The sequence below is a fragment of the Falco peregrinus genome, chromosome 6 (genome assembly GCF_023634155.1).
Source record: "Falco peregrinus isolate bFalPer1 chromosome 6, bFalPer1.pri, whole genome shotgun sequence".
NCBI classification, from domain to species: Eukaryota; Metazoa; Chordata; class Aves; order Falconiformes; family Falconidae; genus Falco; species Falco peregrinus.
In genome coordinates, this window is record NC_073726.1 from 86,854,446 (window position 1) to 86,874,072 (window position 19,627).

Genomic DNA, 19,627 nt, shown 5'->3' on the forward strand with positions numbered 1-19,627 from the left:
CTCTGACAGCTGAGGCAGGATTAATGGGGGAACCCCCCATCCCTGCCCATTTGCCTTGGGGTGCCTCCCTTCTCTCCCTCCCCCTCCCCTACTTTCGGGGAGGACTTTCACCTTGAAGGCCAGCGTTTTATTTACTACTGCTTCTTCTCTGAAGTTATTTATGGTCTCCCATTCATTTAATCCAGCCTGTCTCGCCTGCCTTGCTGCTTGGCCCCCAGCCTTGCGATTCAGCTGGTTTCCCTCCCCAGTGACAGCAGCACAGCTCGCCGCAGGGCTGACCCTCCCCGTGCCCTGGCTTGCCCCATCGCGCCTCTTGAGTGGGACGCAGATGGACACAAGCAACAGCCTTTGGTTGCGCTCCCTTCTAAACAAAACAGAAGGAAGAACAAAACAAAACAAAAAAAAAAAAAGAGAAAAAATAAGACCTGTTATCCCAGTACGGCTGGGATTGGTAGTGCTCTGTCTGTCTGTCTGTCTGCAGCCCCTCCTGGCCAGTGGCTGGTGGATGAGGATTTGCTGCTTCCCTATGATCGAGCGTGTCTTTTAAGGACAAGGACATGGGCTGGCACACCGAGCGCCGCCATATGAAAAGGAAAACTCAGCCAGTGGAGAGGGGATGTGGTTTCTCCCAGCTGCAGCGGGAGTTAGTCTTGGGATGCAAATTGCATGTTAGACATGGGGCATGGCTGCTGCCAGCCGGGCGGGTGAGTGCTGCAACCCCCCGAGCACTGACACACTCCTCCCCCGTCCCTGCAGTGCACCGCGTGGTGGGGGAAGGGACGTGTGACCTCCCACACCTTGGGGGCAGCTCATGTGAAGACCCCAGGATGAAGGTGGTTGTCCCAGCCCAGCGCGGCGCCCTCCGTTCTGCCGTGCTGTGGCCAAGCGCAATGGCACGTGTTGGGGGGGGCTCATCCCATGCATGGAGGGAGCTGGGGTGCCCCTGAGCACCCCTGGCTGACCTGTTCATGGGTGGCTGCACGTGCTTGTACCAGCAGGGAGGAGGGTGGCTCAGACCGCCTGTGGCCAAAACCCACTGGCAAATAAAACAGTCTTTATTTAAAAGTGTGGGGGAGCAGGGATTTAGGGGAGTAGGTTGGCAGGAAGCTCGTACACTTGCATATTGGAAAACAGTTTGTCCTGGTGCCCACCTGATGTTTTTCCCCTCTCCCTTGCCGCTTTCGCTTCGCTTCTCTGTTGGTGCCCAGTCTTGCTCCCCTAGCCACCCCAGGATCCCTTTCCTCCATCCTTTCCCCCCCTCCATCCACAGCTCTGCCCCTCATCCCCTGCGGCCAGGCTGGGAGGGGAAGGCAGGAAGAGCTGGGGGTCCTGCTCCCCCCCGTGGGGCTGCGGCACTCACAGCTGTGAGAGGAGTGGGCTGAGCTGCCACCCGGGGGGCTGCACGTGAGGGATCCCCATGTTTGCCCAGCCTAAGGTCGTCCCGGGGATCCCCGGGCACAGGGACATCGCTTTCCGTCTTTGAGAGCGTGGTGTTCCCCAGTGGGCTCCGCTGGGCCAGGGCTGTGGGTCTGCTCTTCCTCCGGGGTCCTGGGCCCCTTCTCCTCGTTGGGGCCTGTGCGTGCGTGCGTGCACACGTGTGTGTGTGTGCACATCCCTGCCAGCATTGCTGGAGCCTATGCCTTGGCTCCAGAATCTTAATTTGGCTGTGATGAATCCAGACCACCAAGGCACACATTAATTTTCCTGATGCTCGTTTATATTTTGTTGATGGGAGAAATACGCATGATGTGGGCAGGCAGACACTGGGCTCTCGCCTCTTCTCCACCTCTTTCCATTTCTGTGGCTCTTACTATTTTATTCCTTGATCAAATATAAAAAGCAAAGAGGAGAAAATATCCAGCACCCTTCCCCTCCCCAGCAGTAACTTTCGTTGTCGGAGGAGCGCAAAGCACTGCCAGCTTTTCACAAGTTAAGAGTTAACCTTCATCTGGCTTTAATACCCAGTGGAAACATGGCTCCCCTCCCCGGCTTGTCTTAAAGGATTAATCACATTTCTGAAGTTCACCCCTATTCCTTCTTTTTATTAATATTTTTTTTTAATTGAACGATGCCAAGAAATTCCAGAAGTATTAAGCATGTTCGCTGCAAATCATTTTTATGACATTGCAAAACCTCCCCTTTTCTTTTCAACCTCCTCCCCTTCCCTCAGATCTGGGCCCGGGAATGCTGGCTCCCCCGGCAGCCGCCCGGCAGCCCCTCCGCGCCGCGCTTGGGGAGGCTTTCTCGCCGCCTTGCCAAGAGAGCTGGTTTTTATTTAAACTCCATAAAGGATCTTGCTTTAATCAGAAAGTCTGCTTGAGAAATTTCATGTCACTTTTCCATGACTGTGGGTGGGAGAAGCTTGGAGCCAGAGTTGTCTTTTGCTCTTGGAGTGCTGCTGCATTTCCCAGAGAACAAAAACACATTTTTCTGTCAGCCGAGTCTGCCAAGGGAGGCTGCTTGCCGTCCGCCCGCCGCCAGCCCTCCTGCTGCCCCCCGGCTCTCCAAACTGCCCGAGGTCACGGGTGCCACATCCTGGGATGGGTTGCGAGGGGCGAGGGAGCTGTTGACAGCGCGTGGCCATGCCATGCCGTGGCGACGGATGCGACGCGCTGCCTTAGCGTAGGGGTTTGAAAAGGAAGTGCGGTCCCGTCCGGATTTAGCGACATGCTGCTCAGGAGGTGTGTGTTTGCGCTGGGTCCCAGGGAAGATGCGCCAGCTTGAGCCTTGATGTGACAACGTGACTTGCGACCAACTGCGGGATGTGCAGTTGTCACTAGTGGTCGCCTGGGCTGGTGCATGGCACTGTAAAAATGTGTGCGTGGGACTTTTTTCCCGGCGCAAAACCTTCTTCCTCCCAGCACAGGCGGACTGAGACAAACATTGGGCTCGTGGTGCTCTGGAAAGATTTGCCATTGTGCCCAGGAAGCGTGGGGACCAGTTTCATCTGCGGGAAGCTCGGCAGCGCCAGGCAGGTGTGCTCCCTGCCCTGCCGGATCTGTGGGGTTTCACCGTGGTCCTCTGCTCCTGCTTTGAAAAACAAGGAAAAGAACCCAAAGTGCCCCTTCCCCCTGCCTTGTGCTTCCAGTTCTGCTGCTCACATCGGCCCTGCCGGGGGAGTGACCCCGTCACAGCCTCCTAGGGAGACACGTGCTGGGATGGGCGATTTCCCAGCTGCTTTAGGGAGGGGGCAGCTGCAGGGGAGCTGCTTTTCCTTGCGAGTCTTTGAACTGGGGTGCGGGCACTGCTTGGGCACACGCAGTGTCGTGGTTAACCAGCCTTGTGCCGCGAGGTGTTCGGTGGGAGTGGGAATGCCCACAGCAGAGACACCGATTACTCAGGCACTGGAGCTCGGGGCAACTCTGGGAGCATCCAGCGTTCACACACCTTCTCCCACTGTGTCACCTGGTGTCTGTACACCCTTGAAGCAGGCTGGGCTCCCTGCGTTTTGAGTACAAAGTTAGCTTCTCAGTAGCAGGGCGGCAGCCGCTTTTGAAAGAGCAGGCTGCAGAAGGACCGGTTTTGGCTGCCCTTCCGTGCTGCAGTAAGTTGGCTCGTTTTTTACTTTCAGGCCAGGACTCTTCACACCCAGTGTCTCAGCCATGTAGCAGGCAGATTCTCCAGAAGCTGCGTTTTAAGTTATCCATTTTGTAGGAAGGAGGAGGAGAAAAAAACTAAAGCTCTGAAACCGGGCCAGTTTCCCTTGCTGCTGGGAACAGAGCAGCCCTCTGCCAGCACTGCAACGAAACAGCCCCGGGTCCGCAGGGAGAGGATGAGCGACACCGCGGTGCTCAGCCAGCCACTGAGATGCCCTGTCGCTCACTCTCTGCAGATCTCAAAGATTTCAAGTTCGACGGCCAGCACGTGATCGAGGTGGATGAAGGGAACACGGCTGTGATCGCCTGTGACCTGCCTGAAAGTCATCCCAAGGCTCAGGTCCGCTACAGCGTGAAGCAGGAGTGGCTAGAGGCCTCCCGAGGTGAGTGCCACAGGGGTCTGTCCTGCTGGGTCCCTCCCCAGGATCCTCAGCTTTACTCTTCCCTACCAGCAGTAGCTTCCTCTGCCTGCTGCCTCCTCGTTGTCCCTCCATTGCCAGCCTGAGCACAGGTCCTGCTTAACGTCCCTGCCAGGTCTCCCTGGTGTCCCCACTGCCTGGGACTGGGGAGCCACGTATAACACCAGCTTGCGGTAAGGTGAAAGGAAGAAGAATTAGGTGGTGCACAATGACACTGTTCATTGGGTGGCTCTGTGAAGCATTCTTCTAGCCCCGCCTGGGTAAAGGTGACTTCAGATTTGCAGAGGTGTTTAAAATTTGGATCCAAATTTTGCAGCTTCAGTCCATCTGCTGGATGCACTTGTGACAAACTAGCTTCACCTGCGGCTCCGTTCCTTCCATCGTTCCATCATTGCTTCCCCTGACATTTGAACTAAAAAGGGTCGTTTCATTCCTGTCGGTGTTACCGCGTCGTTTTTTCCCTTCCCACTTGTCCACCTTTCCTTCAGGGCGCTGCATGTCTTTCGGGAGGCTGGGCAGGAGCGTATCTTGTGCCCGCATGCCACCTCCTCTTCTCTCTCTACAGACAATTACCTTATCATGCCATCTGGGAACCTTCAGATCGTCAATGCCAGCCAAGAGGATGAGGGGACTTACAAATGTGCTGCCTACAACCCCGTGACGCAGGAGGTGAAAACCTCGGTCTCCAGTGAAAGGCTCCGTGTGAGACGTAAGCTCTGTCCCTTCACTGCACGTCTTCTCCAGAGCACTTCCAGTCCTGGGAGCACGTACCGGTGCTGTCGCAGCTGGTTTTCTGTGTGAACCAACATTATCAGCTGCTGGGAAGCCTTTCTAGCAGCAGAAGGCCCCAGGGCCTGCTCCTGGGGGGGGTGTGCAGCCCTGGGATTGCCATACCTCCTCAGGATTTGTTCTTGGTGATGGGTGAGCAAAGGCCCTTGGCCCTCCAGCGAGACCGCTTGCTGTGTGCCCGCGTCCCTTAAGGAATGTCCCTCTTGCCCTGCGTTGCCATTTATCTGCCCCAGCGGAGGGGAGCAGCGCACTAGCCCTGCCATTACCCCTACCCGCACTCTGCACGGGGTGCTTTCACACCGGCAACCTTCCTTCCCACCCACCTCCTTCCTCCTCTTCCTCACCAGGCTCCACAGCAGAGGCAGCCCGGATAATCTACCCTCCTGAAGCTCAAACCATCATTGTCACCAAGGGCCAAAGCCTCATCCTGGAGTGCGTGGCCAGCGGGATCCCCCCACCGCGGGTCACCTGGGCCAAGGATGGCTCCAGCGTCTCCGCCTACAACAAGACGCGCTTCCTGCTCAGCAACCTCCTGATTGACCCCACGAGTGAGGAGGACTCGGGCACCTACAGCTGCACAGCTGACAACGGGGTTGGAGAGGCCAGAGCTGCGTTCATCTTCTACAACGTGCAGGTGTTTGGTGAGTGCTGCTGTAGCCCTTGTTTCAGGAAGGACTTGGACTTTCTCCACTGCTTTTAGGGGGAAATACTGGTGCTGCTGTACTCTTCTTCCTGGACAAACCACAATGTAATGCCAACCCCTGTTCATGGTTCCAGTTTCTAGGAGATGGGACAAATTCTTCCTTGAGGGTGGTAGTTCCTCCTTCCTGGCTCCCACTATGGACTGCAGACGATGCATCCTCTCTTCCTCACCAAAAGCTCTGCTCTTGTCATTTGTGACACTGGGTTTGCTCTAGCACTTTCTAGTGGGGGACTGGCTGCTGCTTAGACATCCTTGACAATGGCACAGGGAAGACACTGGAGTGTCTTGCTTTTTGTTCTGTTCTGTGGAGAAGCTGTCTATGGGGTGGGAAATGTAAGGGATACTACACCTTAGATATCTCTGCCACGCATCCTTCCCCTCCTTATAAGCATGTTTTATTGGATTGCACTTCATCCAGGTGCTGGTGTGTTGTTCCGGCACAAGCACAGAGTAGCATTTCAGCTTAGAAAACTGGGACTTGCAGGTGGCTGCTGTCATCTGAGAGGGGCAGATGGCCTTGGGCCACCTCTCCTTGTGGTTCATGTGGATGCTGAAGGGGAGGTGCAATGAAGTGGACTCCTGTGGGTCCCCGAGTGGGACTTGGGGGTGGGGTAAGGATCCATTACTTTGCTTTCATCCCTGCCAGAGAGGAAGGTGCGAAGCCATGGCCGTGCCATGCTCCCTGCCAAGTGGCACCCAGCAGCCCTGTTTTCTCCCTGCACAGAGCCCCCGGAGGTCACCATGGAGCTGTCCCAGCAGATCATTCCCTGGGGCCAGAGTGCCAAGTTCACTTGCGAGGTGCGAGGCAATCCCCAGCCCTCCGTCATGTGGCTGCGTAACGCCGTCCCCCTCTCCGCCAGCCACCGGCTCCGGCTTTCCCGCAAGGCGCTGCGGCTGGTCAGCGTGGGGCCCGAGGACGACGGCATATACCAGTGCATGGCAGAGAACGAGGTCGGCAGCGCGCAAGCCATGGTGCAATTGAGGACAGCCCGGCCAGGTAGGTCCCTCTCTCCAAGCTTGTGACCGTTCAATCCCAGGGCCTAACGCACAGGGAAAGAGCAGCGGGAGCAGGAGAACCAAGTCGGTGTGTAACCCTTCCGCCTGCATTTGAGCTGCTTTGCTCTTCCCTCCCTGTTACCCTGCACGTCAAGTGCTTTTTTGACTGGGATCCCCGCCTCTCCCTGTAGGAGCAGGTGGTGGTGGTCGTGCTTCTAAGTGCGGTGCCATGTGTGCATCCTTGAGCTGTCTCTGCATGGGAGACACGGGCCATGCGGGTGTAGTGCCTTACCCCACGGCTTACTCCGCTCTGCCTCTGGGCACCCGCTGGGCACGAGCAGAAACACCGATGTGGGTGGATTCACCTGGGATAAGAGAGGTACCACCTGATTCTTTGGACCCTACTGAACTTACCCAGGGTAGGAGGGGCTTCAGAGAGGGAGGCAGCCCCATGTGGCCAAGGCCTGTTCTCGCAGAGGCCCCAAGTGAGCTGTGTTAGGTTCATGGCAGGAGAAGGAGAGATCATTGCTAACACCTTTTCGAGTGGCACAGCAGGCAGCACCACCTGGGACCCGATACCTCTGAGGTGCCTGTGCTGCAATGGGTGCGCAGTGCTGGGCTTCCGAGAGTTTTCAGGGGGCTTACAGCTCTGCCTGCACCGCAGACTGGGACAGGCATTTACCCTGCCTCGACACTTTGTCTTTCAGGAGCTACACTCGACCCTGGGCGAGATGCCCAGCTGGGCTCGGCTCAGCCTCCAACACCACCTTCCAGGGACAGCGCCTTAAAGCTGCTCCTGGATAAAGCTGGACTGCCAAAGCCTGCGACGACCCCGCTGGCAGCATCTCCACAGTGTGCAGCCAACAGGGAGCTGGTGTCTCCAGCTGAGGCCCCCATCATCCTCAGCTCTCCCCGGACATCCAAGACAGACAGCTATGATCTGGTGTGGAGACCCCGGCCTGACAGCAGAGCCCCCATCCTCTATTATGTGGTGAAGCATCGCAAGGTATCGCTGTTTCGCCCTGCTCCCATCTTTCCTCTGCGCCGTTCCACAGGTGGGCTGGTGGCCTCGCTGCACGTTTTCACACCTCGTGAGCAGGTGCGTTGGGGCAGGGGCACCCATCGCTCACTGGTGGTGCTGGTTGGTGGGTCCTCCTCAGCTGCAGCCACAGCCTGTCGAGGTGTGATGAGTACAGGCTGCGAGAGGTTTGCTCTCGCAGAAGGGCCCGTAGCAGTGCCTGTCTGCCAAAGCAAGCGGGGCGGGTGTGCACACGTGTATTTCCAGCCTAAAGAGCTTCCACTTCCAATCCTCAGTTGTCTGCTTACACAAGTAGGAAGTCCTGAGGGCAGACTGCGCATGACTTGCTCTGTAATGCTTTTGTCTTGGCACAAGCCACGAGGATAACTCTGCCTTGAAAGTCTCGGGCTGCAGGACACAGAGCAGCAGCCTGTCTCTGCTGCACGCACCTCAGCAGCTGCCCTGCTCAGCTGCGCCGAAGCACTCACACTCGGTGACTGAGGAGCCAGCAGAGAGCCATCACAGCCATGCTAAATCACCTGGAAGGTCCTCAGCCACTGGTTTTATTCTGGAAGCTGAAAGGCAGTGCAGTGTTGAGCATGTTTCTTGGCTGGTGGCACGGCATGAGCACATCACCGGTGCGCTGCTGAGCCCTGCGTGAGCCCCAGGGCTCCTGTCCTCTTCCGTGCTTCTGGGCACCACGGGCAGAGTGCCAGCAGAGCTGTAGCCCAGCAGTCTCTCTAATTAGCAAAGCATTGTTGAGGTAAAAATTCTGCTTTTGAGGTGTAGAGCCACTCTTACCATTTTGCTGGGGATAAGCGGGAAAAAAGGGGCATTGAATTTACTCGTTTGCTGCTTGTTTTTCCTTTGGGTAGGCAGGGAGTTGCAGTAGAGGCAGGTTTTGCTTTGGGGTTTGATTACATTCCTGATCTGGCATGTTTTGGATTCCCAGCCACTGCAAGGCACCATTTTCCGTTATAAGAATCTATTTTCCTGGAACTGTTTGATTTTGTGAAAATACAGTATAATAGGAGGCTGTTACAATCCCTACACATCCTTGATTTCTTTCTAAACAAAACCAAAGTGGAGTGTTTCAGCTAACCCTCTCTTTAAAGAGTCCTTTGTTTTAAAGGCAGAAGATGCCAACACAAGAACACAATAGGGCAGGCTTAAATAAAAACCAAAAGATGCCAAAAGCCTCACCCGACTATTGGCTCTGGTTGTCTGCCAAGAAGAAATTTGTCCCCTGATGGTGTATCATGTAACTAGCAATTCTGTGTGCGATCTCAACTTGCAGGCTGGCGTTTGTCCGTATGTTATTTGTTTTTCAGCGCTTCACCTGGAAGGGGCTGTAGGGCAGTGGAGGTCACCATGGGTCACTGCAGTTTGCAGTAATATGTTTTCAGTGTAGTCCAAATTCTCAGCTGGAGACTCTTTCTTGAGATGCTTAAGGATTGTGTGGCAAGGAATTAGTCCCAATAACCCTTAAACTTGTTTAGAAAACGTCTCTATCAGAGATTCTTAGGATCAAGTTATATAATGATCTGGGTTTGACATCTCTGACTGGAGAAGCACATGTGCAGAGAGGGAAGGAATCAATTCAGCAACAAAAGAAAAGACTCTTTGTTTGAAAGATGGCTATAAGGAAAGTAAAACCTACTGACAGGAGACTTACATTTGTACTAGGCAAGGGTCTGCTCTCCTCTGGAATGTATCTGTGGATGTCCCTTCTTCCGCTGCTCTTATGCTACCTTTAAATCTCCGCGGCCTGCAAGCAGTCAGATGCCACGCAGCCGTTACCTTTGTTTCTTAAGTTCTCTTTTTCTCTCCTGAGCATTAGCAGTCTTTAGGGCTCCCCTCCCTGGCCTCACAACTCTGTGGGCTCAGGAATAAAAATAAAACAAGCCAGGCATTAATCAGTCAGTGTCAAACGCATGGGGAAGATGAATGATACGGCAGTCTCGGCATTTCCGTTTTGTTGCTTCGCCTGCGTTGCTAATGCTCCTTTCGGCACCGGGTCACTTCAGTGTCCTGCCTGTTTGCCTGCAAAAATATTATCCTTCCAGCTGGGGAGACGGAGGAAGGTCCCACCTTCCCTCACCCTCTGCATGGGGCATCAGGGCATCACCAAAGAACAAACTTGTTTCCAAGTTGCCCCCTTTCTGGGGGCCACAGCCGTGTTACAGTCTCTTCCCTGCAGAAACCTGTGCTCAGACGTTCCCGTTCCCCATTTCAGCCAGGAAGTGCCAGCGGTGAGACCGGATAAAACGCCATTAGTCAGACAATGTAGGTCCAGGTGACCAAAGTGGCATCCAGGTACCTCATCCCATGGAAACGACCAGCATCTAAATGAGCAGCTCACCGGCTTGGGCTGCAGGAGAGATTTGGCTCCTAAAGCAGCTCAAGCCTCTGGCTAACGCTGCCTTTTGGGGGTGCGCCTGCCCCAGGGCTTTACGCGCACCGAGGGGCAGCGGTATCAGAGAGGAGCAGTGGACAGAACGGGGCTGAGTGAACCTCTGGGGTCAGTAAAACACCCAGGTGCTTGGTGACTTGTCCTGCTTATATCTGAATCCTTCAGCTTTGCAAAATCAGGCTGGAAATATCCCCCTCCTTTACAGGCAGGGAAGGGAGCCCTGGGTGAGATGGAACCTGTGATGCAAGTTCCTGGGCTCGGTGCAGGCAAGAAGCCCAGCTTGCCCCCAGCTTTGCAACGCCTGCGTTGGTCTCTCAGCAGGTCACCAACGCCTCGGACAGCTGGGCAGTGAGGGACGTCCCAGCCTCGCAGCACCGTCTGACCCTTACCAGGCTGGACCCTGGAAGCCTCTACGAGGTGGAGATGGCTGCTCACAACTGTGCCGGCGAGGGACAGACGGCCATGGTGACCTTCCGGACTGGTAAAGGTCAAACCTGTCCCTGGGTGTTTTGCTCTGAGTCAGGGCAGGGCCCCTTGGAGACATCCCACCCCAGCCCTGAGGCACGGGCACCAGCCTTAGGACAGAGGGGCTGTTTCAGCTCTGGAAACCCACCTGCCCTCAGCCCAGAGTGACCCTCTCAGAAGGGAAAGTGGAGGGTGGGACTGAAACAGGATGGGGAAAATCAGCTCTTCCCCTCTGCCTGGGTTGGAGTAAGTCCCTTCCTCCCTTGCTGTCTCAGCTGAACACCTGCAGAACCATAGAAAATAGGTCTGGCGGGGATGTCAGAAGGTCGCTTAATCCATCCTCTGCCTGGAGGCAGGATCAGCCTGTGGGGGTCGTTCCCAACAGGTGTTAGTCCAATCTGTCCTTAAAAGCTTCTGCTGCACTAAAGGAAACGCCAAGCCTTGCCACGCAGTCTGCTCGGCACCGAGCTCTCTTTGCCACTGAAAGGATATTCCAGATGTCTACGCCAAGTCTCCCCTGTCCCCTGGCTGCTTTTCGTGTCTCCAGCAGGTGTGGGGAACGACATTCCCTTCGTAGCAATCTTCCCCGTGGTGGTGGGCTTGCTCACGTGGCCCCTCAGGTCCCCATCTTGTGCTAATTACTACCTTCTCAGGCAGAAATCTAGCAACATTTCAAGAAAACCAATTAAAAGTTTTAGAAAATTAAATATGAGGGGGGCCTATTAACAGTTTAACAAACCTGCTCCTTTAGCTTCAGTTCCTGCCTGCAGGTTGAGTGCTTTGAACCCCTAGGGCTGTTAGAGTCTGGAGAGTATCTACCTCTGCGTTGTGGCTGGAATATTTTCTTTGCTTATGACAGCAAAAATTAACTCCGAGCTGCCTCTCCATGTCACTGATGCCACCTCTGCCTTCTGCACAGGCCGGCGCCCAAAACCAGAGATTGTTGCCAGCAAAGAGCAGCAGATCCAGAGGGATGACCCAGGCACGAGCACTCAGAGCAGTAACCAGTCGGACAACAGCCGTCTGTCCCGTAAGGCCCTCCCTGAACTGGGCAAGGAGGGAGGGTGAGGGGTGCTGGATCTCTTGTGGGTGGCAGCGGCCAGGCCACGCTGGGGTTGCAGTCTTCACTGGGTAAAGCAAGACTGTGCAAAGCTGCGTGGGTGGTCTCCAGCTCCTGACGAGGAGAGGTCCTTCTTGGGCACCTCTGCTACTGCACTTGGCAGGCTTAGGAGAGCAGGCTGTCCCCACCATTAACGCAAGAACTTGTCAGAAACTCTCCATCTCTTGCTGAGTTTCACATGGAGGTTCCCAAAGCCCTGCTGTGGAGTCTGTGAATGGGCAATGCGCAGGACCAGCAAGCTCCTGTGCACCAGTGGGTGCTGGGGGAGCACAAGGGAGAAAGGAGAACCAAGTCCCTGCAAGTCCTGGCATCCTCCTCTCCCAGCCGAGCCCCGAGCAGGGGCGGTTAGTGCCCATTCTAGCAGCGCAGGGTGCTCCACTGGGGTATCTTGATGCATTGAAGCATCAGGTCCTGACTTGTTAATCCCATTCGTTGTTTCCCACCTTGTGTTTGCCATTGCTGTTATTCAGCAGTGCCATTACCCGTTCCGTGAAATTCTCTCCTTCGAGCCTTATCCTGCCTGTGAGGTCCCCTCCTTCGGTCCCCCACACGCATTCACGCCTTGCCTCTTCTTCCATGGCCACAGCTTCAGTCATCTCTTTCCCTCCCATCTTTTGATTGTTTTCTTATCAAGTTACATTTCTACAGTTCAGAACTTTTCCCCCCTTCCTCCTCACCTGGTTCTTCTCAATCTCTCCTGTTTCCATCTCCTGTGCTGTCAGTCTCCCCTTGCTCACTGCTTCCACATCAGCCAGACCTTTTGCTCTCTCTCCAGCCCTGCACCCACACCTCTCACTGCTCTCCCTCCCCTGATGGGTGCACACACCTCAAACCTTGTCTCATCCTACTTGAGTTGGGAATGGAAAAGGAGCAAGATGCAAACAGGAGTAAAAAATGTTTGCAGGGCACAAACTGAAAGGAGTGAGGATTTGGGTGTGAGGATTTAGCTCTGATGAAGAGACGCGAAGGAAGAGAGGATTCTGGACTTAAAGAGCGTGTGCGTGGGTGCAAGGCAGGCAGTCCTTCACCCACACACCGCTCAGCTACAGGATCCTCCAGACAGGGCGAGAGGGATGCGTTTCACATCCTGATGTCCTTCTGTGCCCCTTGCAGCTCCAGAGGCACCAGACCGTCCAACCATCTCCATGGCATCAGAGACATCTGTGTACGTGACTTGGATCCCCCGGGGGAATGGCGGGTTCCCCATCCAGTCTTTCCGCGTGGAATATAAGAAGTTGAAGAAGTTGGGAGACTGGGTCCTGGCCACCAGTGACATTCCTCCTTCTCGCCTCTCAGTGGAAATCCCAGGCCTGGAGAAAGGTAGGCAGGTGTTCTCCTCCCTGCTTCCTGGAGGCCTGTAGGAAAGCCGTGCAGTCCCTGGAGGATGGTCAGCCATCTGTCACATCATGCTTAGCCCCGGCATGTGCGAGCAAAACAAAGCCTCCCCAGCTCCAGCCTGAGATGCATGGGGAGAAGCTGCAGATGCTTCTCCAATTTCTCCAGCTGCAAAGACCAGCATGGATTTGACCTCCCTGAGGGAGGCTTGCGCATGCTTTTCTGCATTACAGGATTTAGTTACTAAAGGCATTTGGTTTTGCCATTTACTAGAGAGGATGGAACTTCCCTTAGCCACAGGCAAGGCAGATGGGCACATAATTCCCATTGCACTTCACATGAGAAGAGACGGCATCACTGAGCTGGACAGCTTAAAAGGGACACACATCTGCCCCAACTTAAAAGATCAGTAAAACAATGTTTGGGTAAAGATTATTTAGGCTTTGAGCTTTTAACTGATGTAGTTAATTTCCATGTAGTAGAGGAAGGACGCTTTCCCATACCTGCTTTCAGGTCAGGACATCCTTTGGGGCATCTCTGAATCCAGCCACACACCTTCCAGAACTGCTACCTGACCTCCAGACCATCCAGACAGGAACCGGGGAAGGCACATAAAAGCAAGGTCCATCTAGCACATGGCTGAAATCTGGCTGTTCAGTGTTTGCGTTTCAATCAGAACCTCTCTGTAGGCTCTCTGCCTTCTGAAGAAGATGTAGCCCCTCTCCACAGCCAGGCCTGTGCTCCCAGTTGAAGTCTTGGAAGACTCCAATCTCTGCAACTCCTGTTTTTCCCCTAGGCACATCCTATAAATTCCGTGTCCGGGCACTGAACATCCTGGGAGAGAGTGAGCCCAGCGCAGCATCTCGGCCATACGTAGTGTCTGGGTACAGCAACCGCGTCTACGAGCGCCCTGTGGCTGGGCCATACATCACCTTCACAGATGCCATCAACGAGACCACCATCATGCTGAAGTGGATGGTAAGGTTTGTAGGGGCAGAGGTCTCTGAACGTGCAGGAAGCACAGGGGTGTGGGTGCTACCTGCCCAGCTCACGCATCTTCCAGGTCATCACCCTGGAGCCTGTCACCAGCACAAATGGATCTGGGATCCAATAGCTCCCTCCACCAAAGGAGGACTGGGCTTGGGCCACCTAGAAGTGGGAGAAGTCAGAGAGCCTAGGAAAACCTTCTCACCAGAATCCAGCATTGTACACAGGGGCGTTTCAGCAGATACCCCCAGGGTCTTGACCGTTCTGTTCAAGGAGCACAGTTGAACAACACATGGCGCAGCTGTTTACTCACCTGGCCAAATTCCTGCAATCCATTAGCACCTCTGCCTGTTGTAGCAGTTTCCAGCAGAGATGTCCTTCACTCTCACTGGCTGGGCAGCAGTCCTAAGCGCTGACAATCATTTACAGCAGTCAGCTCCAGATGATTTTTAGGAGTGGGCAGGATCTTTTGGATCACAAGCCCAGATCCAAGTGTTTCCAGCAGCTTATTCGGAGGGATGCACTGCCCTCTTCTCTCCTCGCTGCTTCTAGCCAGAAATTGCTACAGGGCAGGATGGGCGCTGCTGATCATTGAAGCATGAACAGTAGCTGATAAAATAATGGATGAAAGACAGCAAGAGCATGTGGAGCTTGGACAGTACTGCCCTGGGTGGGGGAGGGACAGGGATGGCCTCAGAAAGACAAGACTCCTGTGGTCACCGGTTCATGGCAAGATGCAGTTTGCCTGGCAGTCACAAGCCTACCGGAGTCATGGTGAAGGTGTGTTTGCCCTTGGCCCAGCTCAGTCACTGGTGCTGAGGAATTTTTTCTCTTCTGCTGAGAGGGAGCAGAGTACTGGATGCTTGGGGTGATGGGACCAGACTCGTGGCCTGCCTGTTGGCTGAGAGAAGCAGGGTGTGAGTGTCAAATAGCACTGAGCTCTTGGAAGGGAAAAACAGTGGCAACGCAAGATCCCTCTGCTGGGTCTTCCTCCTGTCCCATCCATTTATCCCAACTGCTGCTCACCTGGTACAACAAGGAGCACAGACATCTCTGCTCATTTCTGCTCTCCCTCCCATTCTCTGCAGTATATCCCAGCCAGCAACAACAACACTCCCATCCACGGCTTTTACATCTACTACCGCCCCACTGACAGTGACAATGACAGTGACTACAAGAAGGACGTGGTGGAAGGTAGGAGATCTCAAGAGGCTGCTCCCAGCTGCTCTTTCCTCCTGGAACGATACACGGCCAGAAGGAGCCTTGTGCAGAAGAGGCACAAAAGGCGGCGGCTGCTGCTGTCTGGGCCTGCTTTTCCTAGCACTGCTGCAGAGCGGGGCAGTCGCGTGCTCCCCGAGGAAGCTAACGGCACCATGTGTGTTCCCTTCCCAGGAGATCGGTACTGGCACTCCATCAGCCACCTGCAGCCAGAGACCTCGTATGACATTAAGATGCAGTGCTTCAATGAGGGGGGGGAAAGCGAGTTCAGCAACGTGATGATCTGTGAAACTAAAGGTAACCAGCTTCACCGGGTGCCTCTGGGAGCGCAGCCTGCTGCCCTCCCTGCCTGCCGCTGTCAGAGCACAGCCAGGCGGGTACCGTCCCTGCCTGACAGTGCATCATCTAAGCTCAGACAAGGCGGTGGAGGCGGCACTGGGGAGAAGAAGAGGCATAGGTTTGTTGATGCTGGTGGTCAGTATGTGTATGTACCCGTAGCAGTACCCACAGACCCCTCGTACAGAGGCCATCACCGTTTCCCTCAGAGGAGCAGTTACCTTCTGTTTTCCTAAGTATCATGCAGATAGCGACCCGAAAACCAGAAGAGCTAACTTGCCCTTGCTGTGCCAAACTCCTGTGGTTGGTTATAAGCAGGTCCCATGTCGTCTTCCAAGCAGCTGCACAGTCACAATAGGAACAGCATGAAGTCCAAGTGTGTGTTTTAGAGAAGCAATTTTCCTTTTTTATTCTGCTTTGGCAGCCACCATAAAAGCCACCACAGAAGTCCATCCACGCCACAGCAGCACAGACATGCCTGGAGGGGGCTGCTATTCCACCTGCCATGCCTGCGTCTAACACATCTCTCTCTCCTCTTTGCAGCTCGGAAGTCTCTTGGTCTGCCAGGTCGTCTTCCACCCTCCACAGTGCCCCCCCAGCAGCATCCCCCACTCAGTGGTGGGCACAGTGGCCTGGGGACAGGAGCCATGGTGGCCCGTTCCAGTGACTTGCCATACTTGATTGTCGGCGTTGTGCTGGGCTCTATCGTACTCCTCATCGTGGCTTTCATCCCCTTTTGTCTTTGGAGAGCCTGGTCCAAGCAGAGTAAGGGTTCTTTTTGAGGGCTGATTTACAAGATGTGCTCTGCCCTGTGGGTCAGACCTGACCCTGCTTGTAGTTGGGTCAAACACCCAAAATGTGAGAGCTGCACATTTGGGGAAGCGGGAAGAGGGCGGGCAGAGGGCAAGTCTCAAATGTCCTGTGGCACCCCATAAAGGCAAAGGCCACCGTTAGCCCCTTGCCCTGCTTACCTTGTTGAAAAGGAGCCCTGGGACTAGAACCAGGGAAAAGGGGCATTCCCTCGTCTTCGTGTAGAGCCCCTTTCCACCATTTGTCTCCAGCGGTGCTTTGGGTGCCGAAATAGCTGCCTGATAGGACAACCTAACACTATCCTTGCTGAGCTTCAAGAAGCTCAACTTCACCTCCGATTTTGGCCTCAGACTTCCTTTTTCTTCCCTCTGCAGAGCAAACCATTGACATGGGGTTCCCAGGAGCCGGGCTGCTGGTATCGTCCTGCCAGTACACCATGGTGCCTCTGAGGGGCATCTCTGCTCCTCGTGCCAGTGGGCATCCCTATGTTAACGGGCAGCCCTACGCCAACGGGGCACACCTGAATGGCATCTGCCCCTCTGCAGGAGTGGGGTATGCGAGCACCGAGACCCGAGATTACAGTCCAGATGAAGTGCCACCGGTATGTGCACACCTGTGGTTAAAAGTTGGTTTGACATGAGCTGGAGGCCATGGTTGCAGTGAGAGGGCTTCTCCAGACGCGGCTGGCAGACTTTGCAGCCTGTAGAAGTAGCAAGACTGGCTTCTTGAAAGAGATTTCCCCTTTGCAGTGGAGTTGGAGGCATGGGAAGAATGGGAAGTTCTCCAAAACACTGATGAAGAGGTGGTTTTTGGGGCAGTGGCTCTTAAGTATGGAGGAGGCAGTGGGCAAAGGCTACTTTTACGGGAATGGTTCCTGTTCCTCCTGAGCAAAGCTCACAGGGAGTGACAATGTTGAGGAGTCTGTGTGTAAACAGTAACACAGGCCAAGGCAGTGCCACAGCTGAGACGATACGTTGGTTATCATCCCCAGTGATGCAGCAGTAAGCCTCAAGTGAGATTTTCAGTGCTCAGTTCCACTGTTCTCTGTAGCAAAAGAAACAGTTTCAGCTTTCTCTGCCTTCTGTCATAAGAGCTTCCCCAGCCTGCCCCACAGCTCCGGCTCCCAGATCAGCACCTGCCTGTTAATGCTGCTGCGTGGCATTGCTCTGCTGAGAATCCTTCTCTCTCCTTCCAGTCACACGAGGAGACCAACGCCTTGCTGCAGGCGAGAGTGCTGCAAAATGGGAATGCCCAGCAAGACTACCAGCCCTCCAGGTTAGTCCTGGCTTGTGGACAGGCAGAGGGGAATAATCCATCGGGACCTACAAGACTACATGCTCACAAAAGCCTGGCCTCGCCGTGCTCCCATCTGTCCCAGTTCACTTGGGAACCAAATCCGTGCAGCAGCACTAGGCCTTCTTGGTGTAAATGCTCGTCACAGAGCTCATTCCTCTTACGGTTCCAGGGGGGGGCAATTTCATCGTAGAGACAGCCACCACCTGCTTCCCCCTGCTCCCTTTCCTCCCCCTGCTCCTAAGCCAGAGACTGAAAAGCAGGATGAGCGAAGCTAACGTCTATGACGGGATGCTGATAAACAGCTGCCCCAGAATCTGACCAGGGTCCAGCTGCGGGTGCTCTGTGTCTCACTGTTCAGATGTCGATCAAGTAGTTTCCCATGTTCTCCAGGAGGTGCCACTCCTCCCAGCTCCTGTGGCACTCACTAGATGTTGAATCGTGGATACCAGGTCCCATCCCCTCATTCCCATCCCAGACGGGCTTCCCAGTTTCCGCTTTTCCCCTCATTTAGGAACGCCCAGTGCCATTGCATTGATGGAGCTGGCAGAGGTGTTGCGTAGGCCCTATCTTTTGAGAAGGAAAGATTTGTTAATAGTGCTAAATGTCTGTCTGCCTCCCCAGATTGCCCAACTCAAGAACAGAAGACAGCTCTTTCCTCTACAGTCTTCCAGATGACTCCACTCACCACCTTCTTCAGCCACAAGACGACTGTCCTCACCTTCAAGAGCACTTTGTTGGCCTCCATCATCCAGTGATAGGCAACAAAGTAGGAGGCCCCAGCCTGGATGCTCGACGGGATCCCCTGTTCCACCAAGGTCAGTGGTCTGGAAGACTCTGCTTGCTTCCTTTCATTGTTTTAGGCTGATTTTGAAGGGAAATCTCACCGCAGAGCCTTTCCGATGGCCCTGTTCATGCTTCTGTGGTACAAGGACAGTTTTAATGCCACATAGAACAGCAGCATGGAAAGGCCATGCTAGCAATTGGGGACTGCAAGTTGCCTCACTCAGTTTTGGAGGAGACATTTCTCATTTCTCCCAAAGCTTGAGCTGTATGCTGCTGGGAGAGCACAATACCCACCTCCAGTTGCAAAGATGCTGTCCTTTAGTCCATCTTAATTTTGCATTTTCCAGACTACCAGTAAAACAACAAGGTCCCTGAAAAATTACGTGAATCCACCTCCCTAGGTCCTGATCCATTGATCCACCCCTGCCGCGTAGATCAAACTTGTCGTGTGCAAGCATAGGATCAAGCTCCCACGTAGCCAGGACTTCCAGAATGCAGATCTTACTCTTTGATCAGCATACCAATCCTCAAAGTGGACTGTTGACTAGAAAACTACCACAGCATCTCTCATTTCTGCATGCATTGTAATCATTTCTTGCTCCTTTCACTTTCAGGAAGCCCTTGCTGCCTAGGCCTAGTGCCAGTTGAAGAGGTAGAAAGACTAGACTGCTGCCAGTCCAGAGGAGATCTCCATCCCCAGAATCCAGTGATCACATCTTTGGGTCAGGATCTACCAAGACATCTGAACAGCAGCCCGCCATCACTGAGGCCCCTAGAGACTCATTCTCCCACCAGCTAGGGACCAAGCTGCCAAGCTGCCTTTTGCAAAAGACTTATTCTAAAGAGAAAGGGTATTTATTTTTGTATAACACCCCTATTTATATATTTATGCACTTGTATATAGATGTATATGTGCCTTTTATAATGCTATGGAGACAGAAGGCATCCTCAGCAAGGTCACAGGAGGGCTCAGGAAACAAGGCAGCAATTGTCCGTGGCACCGGGCTGTTCATCACAGCACAGGACTGAAACAGCAGCGTGAGAGACGTCGCAGGACACGGACCCAAACAGAGCTGCCGCCGCTGAGGTCTAGCGCCTCTTGCAGCGAGGGCTTCACGAGAGAGAACGCCATCAGCAAGGCCTTTTCCTCTTCCCGACAGGAAGGTTTGTCCCAGGAACACACTCCTGTGAACGGACTGGAGTTATGCACTCTGCCTAATCACCTTAAACAACCCTTCACATACACGCCATCTGCAGCTGCCTATCTGTAAAGTCAAACCCACGCTTTAACATCTAAAATAAAGGCTTTAGTCTTTTTGGTGGCTGGCTGTATGCTAAATCCT

The 19,627-nt window shown here is 54.2% G+C and overlaps 1 protein-coding gene across 4 annotated transcripts in view; it reads left to right on the plus strand.

The window, feature by feature from the left end:
• BOC (BOC cell adhesion associated, oncogene regulated) overlaps window positions 1–19,600 on the plus strand; it is a 57,035-nt gene extending 37,435 nt beyond the window's left edge. The window contains exons 4-19 of one of the 4 annotated variants that reach the window (XM_027782424.2): window positions 3,833–3,979; window positions 4,581–4,724; window positions 5,152–5,445; window positions 6,232–6,504; window positions 7,211–7,509; window positions 10,253–10,421; window positions 11,319–11,429; window positions 12,633–12,839; window positions 13,651–13,832; window positions 14,930–15,035; window positions 15,234–15,356; window positions 15,939–16,160; window positions 16,580–16,806; window positions 17,401–17,480; window positions 18,123–18,316; window positions 18,899–19,600. In XM_027782424.2, coding sequence (XP_027638225.2) covers window positions 3,833–3,979; window positions 4,581–4,724; window positions 5,152–5,445; window positions 6,232–6,504; window positions 7,211–7,509; window positions 10,253–10,421; window positions 11,319–11,429; window positions 12,633–12,839; window positions 13,651–13,832; window positions 14,930–15,035; window positions 15,234–15,356; window positions 15,939–16,160; window positions 16,580–16,806; window positions 17,401–17,480; window positions 18,123–18,316; window positions 18,899–19,083 — 2,963 coding nt within the window. In that variant the 3' untranslated portion in view covers window positions 19,084–19,600. The remainder of the gene's footprint in view (window positions 1–3,832; window positions 3,980–4,580; window positions 4,725–5,151; window positions 5,446–6,231; window positions 6,505–7,210; window positions 7,510–10,252; window positions 10,422–11,318; window positions 11,430–12,632; window positions 12,840–13,650; window positions 13,833–14,929; window positions 15,036–15,233; window positions 15,357–15,938; window positions 16,161–16,579; window positions 16,807–17,400; window positions 17,481–18,122; window positions 18,317–18,898) is intronic. The other 3 variants (XM_027782426.2, XM_027782425.2, XM_027782427.2) reach the window with 3 other exon arrangements.
• Window positions 19,601–19,627: the final 27 nt, after the last annotated feature.